We start from the raw sequence: 21073 nt of genomic DNA on the forward strand, positions 1-21073 counted from the left end.
AACCAAGTGAACCACACAATACACCCAGTCTGACACACTGAGGATGTGCATTCTGTGAGCTGGGAATTATAACCAAGTGAACCACACAATACACCCAGTCTGACACACTGAGGATGTGCATTCTGTGAGCTGGGAACTATAACCAAGTGAACCTCACAATACACCCAGTCTGACACACTGAGGATGTGCATTCTGTGAGCTGGGAACTATAACCAAGTGAACCTCACAATACACCCAGTCTGACACACTGAGGATGTGCATTCTGTGAGCCATGGGAACTATAACCAAGTGAACCTCACAATACACCCAGTCTGACACACTGAGGATGTGCATTCTGTGAGCTGGGAACTATAACCTAGTGAACCTCACAATACACCCAGTCTGACACACTGAGGATGTGCATTCTGTGAGCTATGGGAACTATAACCAAGTGAACCTCACAATACACCCAGTCTGACACACTGAGGATGTGCATTCTGTGAGCTATGGGAACTATAACCAAGTGAACCTCACAATACACCCAGTCTGACACACTGAGGATGTGCATTCTGTGAGCTGGGAACTATAACCAAGTGAACCTCACAATACACCCAGTCTGACACACTGAGGATGTGCATTCTGTGAGCTGGGAACTATAACCAAGTGAACCTCACAATACACCCAGTCTGACACACTGAGGATGTGCATTCTGTGAGCTGGGAACTATAACCTAGTGAACCTCACAATACACCCAGTCTGACACACTGAGGATGTGCATTCTGTGAGCTATGGGAACTATAACCAAGTGAACCTCACAATACACCCAGTCTGACACACTGAGGATGTGCATTCTGTGAGCTGGGAACTATAACCAAGTGAACCTCACAATACACCCAGTCTGACACACTGAGGATGTGCATTCTGTGAGCTATGGGAACTATAACCAAGTGAACCTCACAATACACCCAGTCTGACACACTGAGGATGTGCATTCTGTGAGCTGGGAACTATAACCTAGTGAACCTCACAATACACCCAGTCTGACACACTGAGGATGTGCATTCTGTGAGCCATGGGAACTATAACCAAGTGAACCTCACAATACACCCAGTCTGACACACTGAGGATGTGCATTCTGTGAGCTGGGAACTATAACCAAGTGAACCTCACAATACACCCAGTCTGACACACTGAGGATGTGCATTCTGTGAGCTGGGAACTATAACCTAGTGAACCTCACAATACACCCAGTCTGACACACTGAGGATGTGCATTCTGTGAGCTGGGAACTATAACCAAGTGAACCTCACAATACACCCAGTCTGACACACTGAGGATGTGCATTCTGTGAGCCATGGGAACTATAACCAAGTGAACCTCACAATACACCCAGTCTGACACACTGAGGATGTGCATTCTGTGAGCTGGGAACTATAACCTAGTGAACCTCACAATACACCCAGTCTGACACACTGAGGATGTGCATTCTGTGAGCTGGGAACTATAACCAAGTGAACCTCACAATACACCCAGTCTGACACACTGAGGATGTGCATTCTGTGAGCCATGGGAACTATAACCAAGTGAACCTCACAATACACCCAGTCTGACACACTGAGGATGTGCATTCTGTGAGCTGGGAACTATAACCAAGTGAACCTCACAATACACCCAGTCTGACACACTGAGGATGTGCATTCTGTGAGCCATGGGAACTATAACCAAGTGAACCCCACAATACACCCAGTCTGACACACTGAGGATGTGCATTCTGTGAGCCATGGGAACTATAACCAAGTGAACCTCACAATACACCCAGTCTGACACACTGAGGATGTGCATTCTGTGAGCCATGGGAACTATAACCAAGTGAACCTCACAATACACCCAGTCTGACACACTGAGGATGTGCATTCTGTGAGCTGGGAACTATAACCAAGTGAACCACACAATACACCCAGTCTGACACACTGAGGATGTGCATTCTGTGAGCTGGGAACTATAACCAAGTGAACCACACAATACACCCAGTCTGACACACTGAGGATGTGCATTCTGTGAGCTGGGAACTATAACCTAGTGAACCTCACAATACACCCAGTCTGACACACTGAGGATGTGCATTCTGTGAGCTGGGAACTATAACCAAGTGAACCTCACAATACACCCAGTCTGACACACTGAGGATGTGCATTCTGTGAGCTATGGGAACTAACCAAGTGAACCTCACAATACACCCAGTCTGACACACTGAGGATAATGCCAGCTCCGATGGGAAAGTATTTGGTGCACGCTTATACCGTCGAGCACGGTGCATAAGTGGTTCCCAAACTTTTTCATGTCAAGGACAATTTACAATGTAGGCATTTAGCAGACGCTCTTAATCCAGAGCGACTTACATTAAGCAAGAACAAAAAAGCATGGGAATACATCACATAAAAGCATTTATCATGAAACATGCGTAAGCTAAGAAAGTAACAGTGGAATATCTATATAATGAAGCTGTACATATAAACTATACATCTATACTACTATGCTATACATATGTACTATGACGTGCTATGACTACATACAATACAATTATAGTGCTGTCTACATAACATGCTATAAGTCTGTATCAGATGCTATCTAAGTCTACAGAAATGCTATCTAATGGGGGTAGGTTAAGTGCTATGGGCCATGATGGAGTCTGAAAAGGTGGGTTTTCAGGCTACGGCGGAAGATTGGGAGTGATGCTGCAGTTCTGACTGCAATGGGAAGTGCATTCCACAGTTTTGGAGCCAGAAGGGAGAAGAGTTTGGGACGTGTTTTGGAGCGTTGTTGTCCCGGCGTTTTTAGTGAGGGTACTTCCAGCTTCCCTGCGTTGGCTGATCTGAGTGCGCGGGAGGGTTTGTAGGGTTCAATCATACTTGTAAGATATGGGGGAGCCATACCTTTGGTTGCTTTGAATGCCAGCATCAGAGTTTTGTATTCTGTGCGGGCAGCGACCGGGAGCCAGTGGAGGGAGCGGAGCAGGGGGGAGACATGTGAGAATTTTGGCTGGTTGAAGACCAAGCGAGCTGCTGCTGCCGCAGCTGCTATTAGCCCGCGGACCCCCCAGTTTGACATGCATTAGGGCTATACAGATCCCCATTTCTATTTCTGGGACCCCCCAATTTATATTGTAAAATAAATGTTAAATTTAACTCTGAGAGTGTATATACAAATGGAGCCAAATTTGGTTCCATCTGTAAACACACTCTCTGAGTTACTGACCCATAACGGTGGTTGCACACCGGCCGCGTTTTTCGGAAAACTGTACTTCAGTACAGTACTTCAGTACTTCAGTAAAAGTACTTACTTTCCACCACTGCCGACACACACAGCTGGTGTGATGAGGTCAGAGGTCGGACCGCTGACATGCATCTGGGGATACTGGACAACTCACCCCGGTGCTTGCCCGTTTTTCCTCCCGGAATTTTCCCCAGTGAGGGGGATAACTTTGTAATATGCTCATTGGCTGGTTGTATTCTTTTTGGAAAAATATAAAAAGATACTCATGTGGAAAGGCTATATTATTTGACTTATATTGAACCTATAAACAATTTAGTATTATTTACTATATGTAAGGTTTTGCCCCCTCAAATGGTACCTCGTCAGATAATCCCCACATAGCCTACAACAACTTCTGTGAACAGACTTCACTGTAGTAGCTTTTCATAAATTATATTTGTACTTAGGCTGTTCTGCTGTCATGAAAGTTTATAGTTAGAGAAATTCAAAGTCCAGCCGTCTGCTGTCCAGCCTCTCCCACCCCTCACTGTCCAGCCTCTGCCATTAACCCCTCACTGTCCAGCCTCTGCCATTAACCCCTCACTGTCCAGCCTCTGCCATTAACCCCTCACTGTCCAGCCTCTCCCACCAACCCCTCACTGTCCAGCCTCTCCCATTAACCCCTCACTGTCCAGCCTCTCCCATTAACCCCTCACTGTCCAGCCTCTGCCATTAACCCCTCACTGTCCAGCATCTCCCACCAACCCCTCACTGTCCAGCCTCTCCCATTAACCCCTCACTGTCCAGCCTCTCCCATTAACCCCTCACTGTCCAGCCTCTCCCATTAACCCCTCACTGTCCAGCCTCTGCCATTAACCCCTCACTGTCCAGCCTCTGCCATTAACCCCTCACTGTCCAGCCTCTCCCACCAACCCCTCACTGTCCAGCCTCTCCCATTAACCCCTCACTGTCCAGCCTCTCCCACCAACCCCTCACTGTCCAGCCTCTCCCATTAACCCCTCACTGTCCAGCCTCTGCCATTAACCCCTCACTGTCCAGCCTCTGCCATTAACCCCTCACTGTCCAGCCTCTCCCATTAACCCCTCACTGTCCAGCCTCTCCCATTAACCCCTCACTGTCCAGCCTCTCCCATTAACCCCTCACTGTCCAGCATCTCCCATTAACCCCTCACTGTCCAGCCTCTGCCATTAACCCCTCACTGTCCAGCCTCTGCCATTAACCCCTCACTGTCCAGCCTCTCCCATTAACCCCTCACTGTCCAGCCTCTCCCATTAACCCCTCACTGTCCAGCCTCTCCCATTAACCCCTCACTGTCCAGCATCTCCCATTAACCCCTCACTGTCCAGCCTCTGCCATTAACCCCTCACTGTCCAGCCTCTGCCATTAACCCCTCACTGTCCAGCCTCTGCCATTAACCCCTCACTGTCCAGCCTCTGCCATTAACCCCTCACTGTCCAGCCTCTGCCATTAACCCCTCACTGTCCAGCCTCTCCCATTAACCCCTCACTGTCCAGCCTCTCCCATTAACCCCTCACTGTCCAGCCTCTGCCATTAACCCCTCACTGTCCAGCCTCTCCCATTAACCCCTCACTGTCCAGCCTCTCCCATTAACCCCTCACTGTCCAGCATCTCCCATTAACCCCTCACTGTCCAGCATCTCCCATTAACCCCTCACTGTCCAGCCTCTCCCATTAACCCCTCACTGTCCAGCCTCTCCCATTAACCCCTCACTGTCCAGCCTCTCCCACCAACCCCTCACTGGGGGACATTCTGGGAGGAAAACAGAAACGGGGCGAGTAGTCTTGTTACCTGCATCTGGTGGGTGTTTGTGTGCCAAATGCTGTTCTTATTTCTTCATTTAGAGACTATACACAAATACACAAATGTCTTCTAAATCATGACCAGTTTTCAGAAAAACCCCTATGTTTCTATCAGTCGTTATTCTCAAACATTTTCCCGTCAAATATATATATATATATATACATTTGGCCACATTTTGTTTAAAAAACAAATTATGCTATTTTAACAGGCTTAGAAACACATCTTGCAGGAAGAGACGATGAGAGAGCTTTACCGCAGAACACAGAATGCAATTGTCTGTCAGTCACAATGTGGGACAGACAGGGTCTCAATGTGAACACTGACGCCTGTCAGTCACAATGTGGGACAGACAGGGTCTCAATGTGAACACTGATGCCTGTCAGTCACAATGTGGGACAGACAGGGTCTCAATGTGAACACTGACGTCTGTCAGTCACAATGTGGGACAGACAGGGTCTCAATGTGAACACTGATGCCTGTCAGTCACAATGTGGGACAGACAGGGTCTCAATGTGAACACTGACGTCTGTCAGTCACAATGTGGGACAGACAGGGTCTCAATGTGAACACTGACGCCTGTCAGTCACAATGTGGGACAGACAGGGTCTCAATGTGAACACTGATGCCTGTCAGTCACAATGTGGGACAGACAGGGTCTCAATGTGAACACTGATGTCTGTCAGTCACAATGTGGGACAGACAGGGTCTCAATGTGAACACTGATGCCTGTCAGTCACAATGTGGGACAGACAGGGTCTCAATGTGAACACTGACGTCTGTCAGTCACGATGTGGGACAGACAGGGTCTCAATGTGAACACTGACGTCTGTCAGTCACAATGTGGGACAGACAGGGTCTCAATGTGAACACTGATGCCTGTCAGTCACAATGTGGGACAGACAGGGTCTCAATGTGAACACTGACGTCTGTCAGTCACGATGTGGGACAGACAGGGTCTCAATGTGAACACTGACGTCTGTCAGTCACAATGTGGGACAGACAGGGTCTCAATGTGAACACTGATGTCTGTCAGTCACAATGTGGGACAGACAGGGTCTCAATGTGAACACTGATGTCTGTCAGTCACAATGTGGGACAGACAGGGTCTCAATTTGTGGGATCACGCCTGAAAAGACTTGGAAATGAGGGACTGTCCCACGCAGAGAGGGACATCTGGTCACCTTACTGTACGTTAGAGCTGACCGGTAATCTTCCTTGGCATGTGCTTTGCGTGTTTCCTATAGATATATTCGTCGGTATAGTGGAGTTTTTTTCCATTTCAAATCCACACCTCGGATCAGAATGTTGGAGGAGTGCTTTGAGAAGAAGGCAGGGCCGTTCGTACGTACGTATACTGTATGCCCATCGATCAGTCTTCTCACAACACAACACAATACAGTATAATAGAAGTGCTTCATCATGTCCTCCTTATACTGTATGTACACGTGGAAGGGTCCTGTAACTATAGAGGTTAGAGTTTGCTCAACACTTGTGATTTAAATGTCAGGAGTTAATGAGTGGACATTAATGAGTGGACATTAACCGTAGCGCTAGTCAGTCACATAACGGTTGTGATGTGAGCAGTGTACAGTACAGCGTACATGTGCAGCGTCACAACACTGCATGTGATGTGAGCAGCGTACAGTACAGCGTACACATGCAGCGTCACAACACTGCGTGTGATGTGAGCAGCGTACAGTACAGCGTACACATGCAGCGTCACAACACTGCGTGTGATGTGAGCAGCGTACAGTACAGCGTACACATGCAGCGTCACAACACTGCGTGTGATGTGAGCAGCGTACAGTACAGCGTACACGTGCAGCGTCACAACACTGCGTGTGATGTGAGCAGCGTACAGTACAGCGTACACATGCAGCGTCACAACACTGCATGTGATGTGAGCAGCGTACACAGTGTACACATGCAGCGTCACAACACTGCGTGTGATGTGAGCAGCGTACAGTACAGCGTACACATGCAGCGTCACAACACTGCGTGTGATGTGAGCAGCGTACAGTACAGCGTACACGTGCAGCGTCACAACACTGCATGTGATGTGAGCAGCGTACACAGTGTACACATGCAGCATCACAACACTGCGTGTGATGTGAGCAGCGTACAGTACAGCGTACACATGCAGCGTCACAACACTGCATGTGATGTGAGCAGCGTACAGTACAGTGTACACATGCAGCGTCACAACACTGCATGTGATGTGAGCAGTGTACACGGCGTACACATGCAGCGTCACAATACTGCATGTGTAATAATGACACGTTGTGTCCCAAAGGGGGCGCCTTCACACAAAGTGTTCATTGTGTCGACTATAAGACCGTTTAACACGTTTGGAATTGTATAACAGCTGAAATCAATAATATATCAGTATTCCGATATTAACAGAATGTCTAAGTTCTAAATCATGACAATTTTCTGAAAAAACCTGTTCGTATGTCAAACATCAAGGACCCCCAACAATATCTGATTTGGCCACCGACCCCATCTAAAAATATGTTGTTCCAGGGACCCCCCCCCCCCCCCCCCAGGAGCAAAGATATGAGTTAAAAACGTTCGCTCTGAAAGAATATATATTCACAGATATGAGTTTAAAACATTCTGCTCTGAAAGAATATATATTCAAAGATTTGAGTTAAAAACGTTCTGCTCTGAAAGAATATATATTCAAAGATTTGAGTTAAAACGTTCTGCTCTGAAAGAATATATATTCAAAGATTTGAGTTAAAAACGTTCTGCTCTGAAAGAATATATATTCAAAGATTTGAGTTAAAAACGTTCTGCTCTGAAAGAATATATATTCAAAGATTTGAGTTAAAAACGTTCTGCTCTGAAAGAATATATATTCAAAGATTTGAGTTAAAAACGTTCTGCTCTGAAAGAATATATATTCAAAGATTTGAGTTAAAAACGTTCGCTCTGAAAGAATATATATTCAAAGATTTGAGTTAAAAACGTTCTGCTCTGAAAGAATATATATTCAAAGATTTGAGTTAAAAACGTTCGCTCTGACAGAATATATATTCAAAGATTTGAGTTAAAAACGTTCGCTCTGAAATAATATATATTCAAAGATTTGAGTTAAAAACGTTCGCTCTGAAAGAATATATATTCAAAGATTTGAGTTAAAAACGTTCTGCTCTGACAGAATATATATTCAAAGATATGAGTTAAAAACGTTCGCTCTGACAGAATATATATTCAAATATTCGTGCCACATTTTCACGATTCCACGAATCTTTTTTCAAAAATAGTAGACCTACAAGCTCGCATATTTTTCAGTACGTAAAGTATAACAGAATGCTTCAAACACCAAAAGGGGTTCCTGACCAGAATGGGTTAACCTGAGGGCCACATGTGGCCCCTGGGCTGAATGGGTTAACCTGAGGGCCACATGTGGCCCCTGGGCTGCCCAGAATGGGTTAACCTGAGGGCCACATGTGGCCCCTGGGCTGAATGGGTTAACCTGAGGGCCACATGTGGCCCCTGGGCTGCCCAGAATGGGTTAACCTGAGGGCCACATGTGGCCCCTGGGCTGAATGGGTTAACCTGAGGGCCACATGTGGCCCCTGGGCTGAATGGGTTAACCTGAGGGCCACATGTGGCCCCTGGGCTGAATGGGTTAACCTGAGGGCCACATGTGGCCCCTGGGCTGAATGGGTTAACCTGAGGGCCACATGTGGCCCCTGGGCTGAATGGGTTAACCTGAGGGCCACATGTGGCCCCTGGGCTGAATGGGTTAACCTGAGGGCCACATGTGGCCCCTGGGCTGCCCAGAATGGGTTAACCTGAGGGCCACATGTGGCCCCTGGGCTGAATGGGTTAACCTGAGGGCCACATGTGGCCCCTGGGCTGCCCTTGGGCCCCAGAATGGGTTAACCTGAGGGCCACATGTGGCCCCTGGGCTGCCCTTGTATAGTTAAAATCAGGTTTTTTGATTGATTGATTGAAATATTTATTAACAGTTTGCAGAATTACAGTACATTTCAAGCACAAACTCAATACAGAGACTGTTAACTGTGAGTGGACGACCCAATTAAGCATTACACTTGTTTACAAGAGGGTCCACCATGTTCAATTCATCAAAACATTTAGAGACGGACAAATAGACACTTCTATGTAGTTAAAGAACAGAACAGGAATTCATCATAAAGGAAGCAAAAAGGGAAAAGATACATGTACAGTGAGGGGAAAGGGGGGGGGGGTGGGGTGGGGGGGATTCAGATTTTACGGGGGCCAGTTTCGAATTGCAGCCGTCCGTAGGTGCCCTTTGAGAGCGGTTTTGAAGGAGTCAAGGGATTCACATGTCTTAATGACTGTTGGTAGGGCGTTCCACATTTTGGTGGCATATAGGAGCGAAAATAATTTAGTCCCTTGTTTGTGCCGAATCTGGGTTGTACATGATTTGTTGCACTGCAGGTCAGAATGACAAAGCAAGCAATGCATCACTCTGTACTCTGGGTGTCTGCTGTGTTGTACATAATTAAACATATTATGTTTAACTAGCCTGGAGACTCCTACGTTACGTAAGATTAGAAACACTTGAACATGAACAAAGCAAAGACACAAACATGGTGGTTCCTCTCGACACAGGGTGGGGGTCAAACAACATGAACAAGACAAAGACACAAACATGGTGGTTCCTCTCGACACAGGGTGGGGGTCAAACAACATGAACAAGACAAAGACACAAACATGGTGGTTCCTCTCGACACAGGGTGGGGGTCAAACAACATGAACAAAGCAAAGACACAAACATGGTGGTTCCTCTCGACACAGGGTGGGGGTCAAACAACATGAACAAGACAAAGACACAAACATGGTGGTTCCTCTCGACACAGGGTGGGGGTCAAACAAAGACAAAGACACAAACATGGTGGTTCCTCTCGACACAGGGTGGGGGTCAAACAAAGACACAAACATGGTGGTTCCTCTCGACACAGGGTGGGGGTCAAACAAAACAAAGACACAAACATGGTGGTTCCTCTCGACACAGGGTGGGGGTCAAACAAAACATCATCATTCAACATGTCATCTTTTCAACACTTTGCTTCATCAGGACAGGGCTAATTGACCTGACCTGTGTGTGTGCGTGTGCGTGTGCGTGTGCGTGTGCGTGTGCGTGTGTGTGTGTGTGTGTGCGCGCGTGTGTGTGTGTGTGTGTGTGTGTGTGTGTGTGCGCACGTGCGTGTGTGTTCCACACTCACTCCAGAGGGGACCACAGTGCATATTACTGTCGTAGCAAAAATAGCCGATCTACAAGCTCAAAACGTGTCGCAATAATACACGTTTTGAGCTTGTAGATCAGCTATTTTTGCTATATTTGAATTGAAAACCTAAATAATGTTTTGCAATTTTTTGAATTGGAATCCTGAAAAAAAAAGTAACCTTTTCATTTAATGTCAAATGCATTTAGTTATAGTTACGTTAACTTTATGAACTGTTAACATAACTACATTGGACACAAAAAGACAATATAATTTTAATACCCATTTTGGGCGATAACCCCTTTTGGTGTTAGCATTACGTTATGCTTTATCTATTGAAAAATAGCAGATCTACAAGCTCATAGCTTGTAGGTCTGCTATTTTTGAAAAATCGAAGAGCGACTGACATAGAAGACATTTTTATAGAATCTGATCTCAGGTCAGAATGGAAACTGTCAGGATGTAGAAGACATTTTTAGAATCTGATCTCAGGTCAGAATGGGTTAAGTACTATAGTCATGAAATACTAGTCATGAACTAATCAAAGCGGGTTTGGAATTGTACCAGCTGAAATCAATACTATATCAGTATTCTGATATTAACCCATTCTGGGCGAGAACCCATTTTGGTGTTCGCATCATGTTATGGTTTAGCTATTGAAAAATAGCAGATCTACAAGCTCATAGCGTGCCACCGAGTGGTGCGCTACGAGCTTGTAGGTCTGCTATTTTTGAAAAATCGAAGAGCGATCAGATTCATACGAGGTTTCCACTGGACACACACTGGTCTGATTAACCCATTCTGACCTGAGATCAGATTCTAAAAATTGTCAGTCGTTCTTCGATTTTTCAAAAATAGCAGACCTACAAGCTCATAGCACGCCACTCGGTGGCGCGCTATGAGCTTGTAGATCTGCTATTTTTCAATAGCTAAAGCATAACATGATGCTATAACACCAAAATGGGTTCCCGTTCAGAATGGGTTAAATAACAGAAATTAAGATATGTAATAATTGTAAATAATATTAATAATAATAATGAAAAAATGAAAAATATTCTAATAATAAATATCAAATTATAACATGACTAGGGGCGTGTCGCCCACGCTTGTTAATACAAATTGCAGTAATGTCTCTTAAAAGAGCAGAGACTTTCCAAACTCACCTCAAAACCCAGCTGTTTTAGGCAGGCTTATTATGACTGTGTGTGACCTCTAGGGTCTTCTGCTGCAAGCTGTGTTTTGTTCGGCCTTTAACTGTGTTTTTAACCTGTACGGCGACCTTGAGAGTGCCCTGAAAGGCGCCTTATGAATAAAATGTATTATTATTATTATTATTATTATTATTATTACTTCCTGAGCAGCAAGAGGAGGGAGAAGAGAGTAGGATGGCCTGGCGTGTTGCCCAGGGTGTTTTTTATTTATTTTAACCCTTTCTGAACGGGAACCCCTTTTGGTGTTAGCATCATGTTATGCTTTAGCTATTGAAAAATAGCAGATCTACAAGCTCATAGTGGCGCGCTACACTGTAAATCCCTGGAACATGTGACGCGTTTAAACCTAAACACCATGTGTGTAATAATAAAATGCCAAATGTTTATTAATGGTCATAAAATACAGTAGAACACGAGTTCACTCAAACACCTCACGAGAAAACCTAGTGTTCAAATTATAAACACCTATAATATGACTGACTTTGATTGTTAAAACTAAACACGTTTATGTGTTTAAAAAGTGTTACAGGCGATTAAACATGTTCTTCTGTTTATAATCTAAACACTGTGACAAGTTTAAAAAGTGTTACAGGGATTAAACATGTTCTTCTGTTTATAATCTAAACACTGTGACACGTTTAAAAAGTGTTACAAATATGTGTTTAAAACTGTTTATAACCTAAACGCGTGGGTTTAGTGTGTAGAAACATAGCTTTTTCAGAAAACTGTCAGGATTTCGAAGACTTTTTTTAGGACCTCATGATCTCAGGTCAGAATGGCTTATAGGGAAGGTTGGAATAGCCTTCCTGTGTTAGCTGATAAGTGAGCGATAAGGGCCGGCTGGTATCATGTCCGGAAAGGGGAGGTAACCTCCTCACAGGGTGCCTCGAATCAAAGGCACCTCCGGGAAGCCAGTCATGGATGGCATGGCCGCCAAAACAATATTAACCCATTCTGGGCGGAAATCCGTTTTTTTGGTGTTATAGCATTATGCTATGCTTTATAGCTATTGAAAAATAGCAGATCTACAAGCTCGTAGCGCGCCACCAAGTGGCGTGCTACGAGCTTGTAGGTCTGCTATTTTTTGAAAAATCGAAGAACGACTGACATAGTAAACATAGCTTTTTACAGAAAGCTGTCAGGATGTAGTTCAAGACATTTTTATAGAATCTGATCTCAGGTCAAAATGCAAATCCGTTTTTGGTGTTTCATTCAAACATAGCAAGATCTACGTACAAGCTCATACTGTAGCGCGGCACCTACACTGTATACGAGCTTGTAGGTCTGCTATTTTAGAAAAATCATGAACATGTGGTGCAAAGCTTTGAATATATACTCTTTCAGAGTGAACGTTTTTAACTCAAATCTTTGCTTCTGGGAGGAGGAGGGGGGGTCCCTGGAACAACACATTTTCAGTTGGGGCTCAGCGGCCAATTTCATATATTTTTGGGGGTCCTTGACGTGAAATATTGAGAACCACTGATATAGAAACATGAGGTTTTTCAGAAAAAAAATACATAATTTTTTTTTTTTTTTTTTAATTTCGAGGTCAGGCCTGAATGGGTTAAACACACAGATAAGTGTGTGTGCAGTCAGAGCAGGGTGCGTGGAGCCAGTGGAGGGGAGAGACATGATATATATATCTACCCACAGATAAACCATTTAATGAGGCTCACGGTCGGTTAGCTGGTTCAGGTGGAAATTAAATTCCTTTCCGGAGAGAGAGGAAATTTGAAGGTCGTTTCGACCCGAAATCATCGACTTGAACCCCCAATTAAAACATTTGAGCGACACGTTTTATAGCTATAATATAACGATGGTATTCTTTCACTTTAATGATACCGAACGAGTATGAATTAAAGTATGAAAAATGTGCATTTCGAGCCGAGGGAACTGAATAAGGAGGATTGCCGCGGCTCTCTGTACTCTGCGTCACAGTCACACCCACAGGACAGTGCAGGGCAAGCCTTATGCAGCTTTAGTTATTCTGAGCTATTTGAAGCTTGGACAGATGTTTTTTGTCGTCTGCACCCGACCAAATCGTAGAGCAATAATCAAGGTGAGATAGTACTATAGTGTCTATAGTGTCACTAGAGGATCTATAGATCTAGTGTCAGTATAGCACTCTAGAGGCCATGGGGTGAAAGACGAGGAACACCTTTTGATGCATGCTATTCCTCTGCCCATTTTAACAGCATTCTCAGTATGTTTCTCCCATCATGTTAGCTAGCTGTCCATGGAGTGTGACACCCAGCAGAACTGCATCTCCCAGCATGCAGCGCGGCAGTGTCAGTGTGCAGCAGCAAACAGGATGCTCAAACGTCTTCCAAAAAGTTTAGGCCTATTTGGCCATTTGTTTGTAAACAAATCCCAAATGTTTGTAAACAAACACAATTTGGAAACAAACCTGAAATGTTTGTAAACAAACCTAACATGTTTGTAAACAAACCTGAAATATTTATAAACAAATAGCAAGTGTTAGAAAACAGATCCCTGAATGTTTGTAAACAAACACAAAATGTTTGTGAACAAACCCAACATGTTCAGAGGGCCATCAGCAGATGAACACTGCCCCCCCCCCCCCCCCCCCCCATCATGAACCTGTTCAATATTTGAGTCCTTAAGTGATATAGGCACAGCTGACTATAACCTCCTTAGTAGCATTTCTAGCAGTGAAGATTATACTTTTAGTTTTGGCTATACATTCAGAACAAGTCTGTTCTCAGATATCCTGCAGTCATATAAGTTTAAAGGATACGGGGTAAGGCACTGACAGAAATAGGGCCCTTAATGTCTGTTTTTTTTACCATCTCAGTGGCCTTGTGGTTAGACTGTCCGCCCTGAGACTGAAAGGTCGGGGTTCGATCCCCGGCCGGGTCATACCAAAGACTGTAAAAATGGGACCCAGTGCCTCCCTGCTTGACACTCAGCATCAAAGGGTTGGATTGGGGGGTAAGTCCCTGCGACATACTAGCGTCATGTCCAGGGGGTGTACTTGTACACCAAGCTGCCTCACGCTACAGAAACAGGAGATAGGCTCCTGCCCTATGGGCCCCATGGCTACAGAAACAGGAGATAGGCTCCTGCCCCTATGGGCCTCATGGCTACAGAAACAGGAGATAGGCTCCTGCCCCTATGGGCCTCATGGCTACAGAAACAGGAGATAGGCTCCTGCCCCTATGGACCTCATGGCTACAGAAACAGGAGATAGGCTCCTGCCCCTATGGGCCTCATGGCTACAGAAACAGGAGATAGGCTCCTGCCCCTATGGGCCTCATGGCTACAGAAACAGGAGATAGGCTCCTGCCCCTATGGACCTCACGGCTACAGAAACAGGAGATAGGCTCCTGCCCCTATGGGCCTCACGGCTACAGAAACAGGAGATAGGCTCCTGCCCCTATGGACCTCACGGCTACAGAAACAGGAGATAGGCTCCTGCCCCTATGGACCTCACGGCTACAGAAACAGGAGATAGGCTCCTGCCCCTATGGGCCTCATGGCTACAGAAACAGGAGATAGGCTCCTGCCCCTATGGGCCTCATGGCTACAGAAACAGGGGATAGGCTCCTGCCCCTATGGGCCTCATGGCTACAGAAACAGGAGATATGCTCCTGCCCCTATGGACCTCACGGCTACAGAAACAGGAGATAGGCTCCTGCCCCTATGGGCCTCATGGCTTGGCATGGCTACTTACTTAAATGTCTGTTTTGGGGAGCTGAACATGTTTTGGAACCCCATGGTTACTATAGACTATAGAGTTAGAATTATAAAGCAAAGCACTGAATTGTGTCTAAACAATATCTATCAACAGTAACACTTTGTTTGTGAATTATAACTGCAGTGCACCGTCCAGCATGAAATGCAGCAGCATTTCTTTGAGAACTAGCATGTGACGTTCATCTCCCTTTGGATAAGAATGGTGTATAATTCTTCAACCTGGTGTCTCAGCCAGTACAGTACAGTACAGTAGGCTACAGTAAAGCACAGCATGTACACAGACCTTATCAGCGCCTCCCGGGCAGAAGCTTTTGCAGTCTCCATATAGGCTACTGTTTTACGACAAGTTTTATGTGTTTTATATATTTTTATTATGTTTTACAAACACAGGATAATAATAATAATGGATTTTTATGTATAACACAACTTTATATTCGTTAGAATCTCAAAGGATTATGATGTTATTATATCCAAATAAGTGGATGTCATGTTATTATCCAAATAAGTGCCTTGGAATCCTTCCTCCCTGAGCCAAGCGTGCGCCGAGCCGCATACCTGAAGGGGACTGGGTGTTACCATCCCTTTAAACCATCAGAAACATCAGAAACAAAAGAGTATTCATGTCTACCAGTAAGAGCAGCGAGTCACCGGCCCGGCATGCACATGCGTGTGCTACCAGAGCCTCATGCTATTAGCGTGACAATGAACAACGTGCATCCAAGACGCCATGACGTCTCTGGCGTCCACCGTACCAAACCATGCAACCCGCCGCACCCAACGGCAGGGCCATTGATTGATTGACTGATTGATTGAGTGATGAACAGTTTGCAGAATTACAATTTCAAGCACTCAATACAAAAACTGTTAACTGTGAGTGGACGACATTACACTTGTTTACAAGCCTGCCTTATCTTCCATGTCCCTCCCTCTCTCTCTCTCTCTCTCTCTCTCTCTCTCTCTCTCTCTCTCTCTCCCTCTCCCTCTCCCTCTCCCTCTCCCTCTCCCTCTCCCTCCCTCTCCCTCTCCCTCTCCCTCTCCCTCTCCCTCTCCCTCTCCCTCTCCCTCTCCCTCTCCCTCTCCCTCTCCCTCTCCCTCTCTCTCTCTCTCTCGCATGGTAAAACCAGCCTGGCTCATATCTCATGAAGAACACAGAACACACGGTTCCCCAACAAGACTATATCAAAGTTATCACAGGTCGGGCCTAAAATCTATCAATCAATCAATCAATCAGTTAGGGCCCAGGGGCCGGGCCCTGGGGCCGGGCCCAGGGGCCGGGCCTCGTTAGGGCCCAGTTAGGGGCCGGGCCTCGTTAGGGCCCAGTTAGGGGCCGGGCCTCGTTAGGGCCCAGTTAGGGGCCGGGCCTCGTTAGGGCCCAGTTAGGGGCCGGGCCTCGTTAGGGGCCGGGCCTCGTTAGGGCCCAGTTAGGGGCCGGGCCTCGTTAGGGCCCAGTTAGGGGCCGGGCCTCGTTAGGGCCCAGTTAGGGGCCGGGCCTCGTTAGGGCCCAGTTAGAGGGGCCGGGCCTCGTTAGGGCCCAGTTAGAGGGGCCGGGCCTCGTTAGGGCCCAGTTAGAGGGGCCGGGCCTCGTTAGGGCCCAGTTAGAGGGGCCGGGCCTCGTTAGGGCCCAGTTAGGGCCCGGGCCTTAATTCATTTTCAGGCCCGTTGAGAACTCTAATTACAAGTCCAGTATAATCACATGCTAAAAACACTGTTTCTCAGAGTGGGTGCCGAGTCCGACCCGTGATGTAGGCTGAGTCCAGTCCAGTGTTTCTCAGAGTGGGTGCTGAGTCCGACCCGTGATGTAGGCTGAGTCCAGTCCAGTGTTTCTCAGAGTGGGTGCCGAGTCCGACCCGTGATGTAGGCTGAGTCCAGTCCAGTGTTTCTCAGAGTGGGTGCCGAGTCCGACCCGTGATGTAGGCTGAGTCCAGTCCAGTGTTTCTCAGAGTGGGTGCCGAGTCCGACCCGTGATGTAGGCTGAGTCCAGTCCAGTGTTTCTCAGAGTGGGTGCCGAGTCCGACCCGTGATGTAGGCTGAGTCCAGTCCAGTGTTTCTCAGAGTGGGTGCCGAGTCCGACCCGTGATGTAGGCTGAGTCCAGTCCAGTGTTTCTCAGAGTGGGTGCCGAGTCCGACCCGTGATGTAGGCTGAGTCCAGTCCAGTGTTTCTCAGAGTGGGTGCCGAGTCCGACCCGTGATGTAGGCTGAGTCCAGTCCAGTGTTTCTCAGAGTGGGTGCCGAGTCCGACCCGTGATGTAGGCTGAGTCCAGTCCAGTGTTTCTCAGAGTGGGTGCCGAGTCCGACCCGTGATGTAGGCTGAGTCCAGTCCAGTGTTTCTCAGAGTGGGTGCCGAGTCCGACCCGTGATGTAGGCTGAGTCCAGTCCAGTGTTTCTCAGAGTGGGTGCATGCCGACCCGTGATGTGGGCTGAGTTCAGTCCAGGTGTGCCTCGGAACACTTTGATAACCCATTCTGACCTGAGATCAGATTCATACGAGGTTTCCACTGGACACACACTGGTCTGTATTAACCCATTCTGACCTGAGATCAGATTCATACGAGGTTTCCACTGGACACACACTGGTCTGATTAATATGTGGAATGTAATTCATGCATACTGTATGAGTTTATTATAACCATACTTCAGACCAGAGTTTCACTGTACTGGACATTCTTTTTCAATCTGCACCATGAAGTCACGTTGTGACGTGCTGTGAGCTTGTAGATCTGTTGTGTTTTGTGAATGCCCCACCCCCCCAACACACACACACACACACACACACACACACACACACACACACACACACACACACACACACACACACTCACACTCACACTCACACTCACACTCACACTCACACTCACACACACACACACACACACACACACATAAACACACCCCAGAATATCGGGATGTTGGGCTTCAAGTGGTTATTTCAGGTATAAAGTTAATTTAAATATATAATGGAAAGGAACGGATATTGAATTTGTCTGTAAGTTCTCTTCCTCACATACGGTATCTTATAGGGGACATATTTATGCACTAGTACGGTAGCCATATAGCCACTTGCCCAAATGTGCCCAAATTCCCCAAAATGTGATGATTGCAACGGCCGTTTTTTTAGCCCAAGGAGTGTTTTTTGTGCAAAACTAATGCTTGGAATGGATTCAGAAGCAGTTTGACATGTAACATGCTACTTAAAACTTAAAGCATGTTGAAATGTTGAAATTCTTGCCTTATATTGGCCCTATATTGGATGGTAATGTTCTAGTGTTTAGTCTAGTCTTAGTCGACTAAATGTCATACGATTTTAGTCGACTAAATCTACAGTTGATTTAGTCGACTAAAATGTGTTTTGACAGGCCTTGATGTCGTTGTAATGACATATTTTACACTTTGGTTGCATGCTGAAAATAGCAGAGATACAATCTCGTTGTGAGATTGTATATGTGCTATTTTCAGCATGCAACCCAGCATAAAACTGGATCTCTTGTCCACTAGTCCCTTCCTAACATTTTAGTCTAGTTTTTATTTGTTGACGAAATTGTCAGTATATTTAGTCTTAGTTTTAGTCATCATAGATTCGTTTTTATTTGGTTTTTATTTAGTTTTAGTCAGTGAAAAAAGGTAGTCTACGAACGTTTTTCGTCTTAGTTTTAGTCGACGAAAACAACACTGGTTCCAAGCTGTATTGATGTTGGTACCGTTAGGACAGATGATAAAACAAAGTCCACACACCCACAACACCAGAGGGACTGTAACAACCCATGTGGAACCCAGGTCTCCTCCAGAGACCTCAACACCAGAGGGACTGTAACAGCCCAGGTCTCCTCCAGAGACCTCAACACCAGAGGGACTGTAACAAACTATGTGCAACCCAGGTCTCCTCCAGGGACCTCAACACCAGAGGGACTGTAACAACCCATGTGCAGCCCAGGTCTCCTCCAGAGACCACAACACCAGAGGGACTGTAACAACCCATGTGCAGCCCAGGTCTCCTCCAGAGACCTCAACACCAGAGGGACTGTAACAAACTATGTGCAGCCCAGGTCTCCTCCAGAGACCACAACACCAGAGGGACTGTAACAAACCATGTGCAACCCAGGTCTCCTCCAGAGACCTCAACACCAGAGGGACTGTAACAACCCATGTGCAGCCCAGGTCTCCTCCAGGGACCTCAACACCAGAGGGACTGTAACAACCCATGTGCAGCCCAGGTCTCCTCCAGAGACCTCAACACCAGAGGGACTGTAACAAACCATGTGCAACCCAGGTCTCCTCCAGAGACCTCAACACCAGAGGGACTGTAACAACCCATGTGCAGCCCAGGTCTCCTCCAGAGACCACAACACCAGAGGGACTGTAACAACCCATGTGGAGCCCAGGTCTCCTCCAGAGACCACAGCACCAGAGGGACTGTAACAACCCATGTGCAGCCCAGGTCTCCTCCAGGGACCACAACACCAGAGGGACTGTAACAACCCAGGTCTCCTCCAGAGACCACAACACCAGAGGGACTGTAACAAACCATGTGCAACCCAGGTCTCCTCCAGAGACCTCAACACCAGAGGGACTGTAACAAACCATGTGCAACCCAGGTCTCCTCCAGAGACCTCAACACCAGAGGGACTGTAACAACCCATGTGCAACCCAGGTCTCCTCCAGAGACCACAACACCAGAGGGACTGTAACAGCCCAGGTCTCCTCCAGAGACCACAACACCAGAGGGACTGTAACAACCCATGTGGAGCCCAGGTCTCCTCCAGAGACCTCAACACCAGAGGGACTGTAACAACCCATGTGCAGCCCAGGTCTCCTCCAGAGACCACAGCACCAGAGGGACTGTAACAAACCATGTGCAACCCAGGTCTCCTCCAGAGACCACAACACCAGAGGGACTGTAACAAACCATGTGCAGCCCAGGTCTCCTCCAGAGACCACAACACCAGAGGGACTGTAACAGCCCATGTGCAACCCAGGTCTCCTCCAGAGACCACAACACCAGAGGGACTGTAACAGCCCAGGTCTCCTCCAGAGACCTCAACACCAGAGGGACTGTAACAGCCCATGTGCAACCCAGGTCTCCTCCAGAGACCACAACACCAGAGGGACTGTAACAGCCCAGGTCTCCTCCAGGGACCTCAACACCAGAGGGACTGTAACAGCCCAGGTCTCCTCCAGAGACCTCAACACCAGAGGGACTGTAACAGCCCAGGTCTCCTCCAGGGACCTCAACACCAGAGGGACTGTAACAAACTATGTTCAACCCAGGTCTCCTCCAGGGACCTCAACACCAGAGGGACTGTAACAAACCATGTGCAGCCCAGGTCTCCTCCAGGGACCTCAACACCAGAGGGACTGTAACAACCCATGTGCAGCCCAGGTCTCCTCCAGAGACCTCAACACCAGAGGGACTGTAACAACCCATGTGCAGCCCAGGTCTCCTCCAGAGACCACAACACCAGAGGGACTGTAACAGCCCATGTGCAACCCAGGTCTCCTCCAGAGACCACAACACCAGAGGGACTGTAACAGCCCAGGTCTCCTCCAGAGACCTCAACACCAGAGGGACTGTAACAAACCATGTGCAACCCAGGTCTCCTCCAGAGACCTCAACACCAGAGGGACTGTAACAACCCATGTGCAGCCCAGGTCTCCTCCAGAGACCACAACACCAGAGGGACTGTAACAAACCATGTGCAGCCCAGGTCTCCTCCAGAGACCACAACACCAGAGGGACTGTAACAGCCCATGTGCAACCCAGGTCTCCTCCAGAGACCACAACACCAGAGGGACTGTAACAGCCCAGGTCTCCTCCAGAGACCTCAACACCAGAGGGACTGTAACAGCCCATGTGCA

General features: G+C 47.1%; 1 protein-coding gene across 1 annotated transcript in view; it reads right to left on the reverse strand.

Moving 5' to 3' along the window:
- Positions 1 to 6631: 6631 nt before the first annotated feature.
- Positions 6632 to 21073, reverse strand: part of has1 (hyaluronan synthase 1) — a gene marked incomplete at both ends in the record, with an annotated part of 30813 nt that continues 16371 nt past the window's right edge. Inside the window, one exon of the mRNA XM_083761287.1 lies at positions 6632 to 7331. Coding sequence (XP_083617413.1) covers positions 6632 to 7331 — 700 coding nt within the window. The remainder of the gene's footprint in view (positions 7332 to 21073) is intronic.

Source organism: Protomyctophum parallelum (assembly GCF_964188405.1).
Source record: "Protomyctophum parallelum genome assembly, chromosome: 3".
NCBI lineage: Eukaryota > Metazoa > Chordata > Actinopteri > Myctophiformes > Myctophidae > Protomyctophum > Protomyctophum parallelum.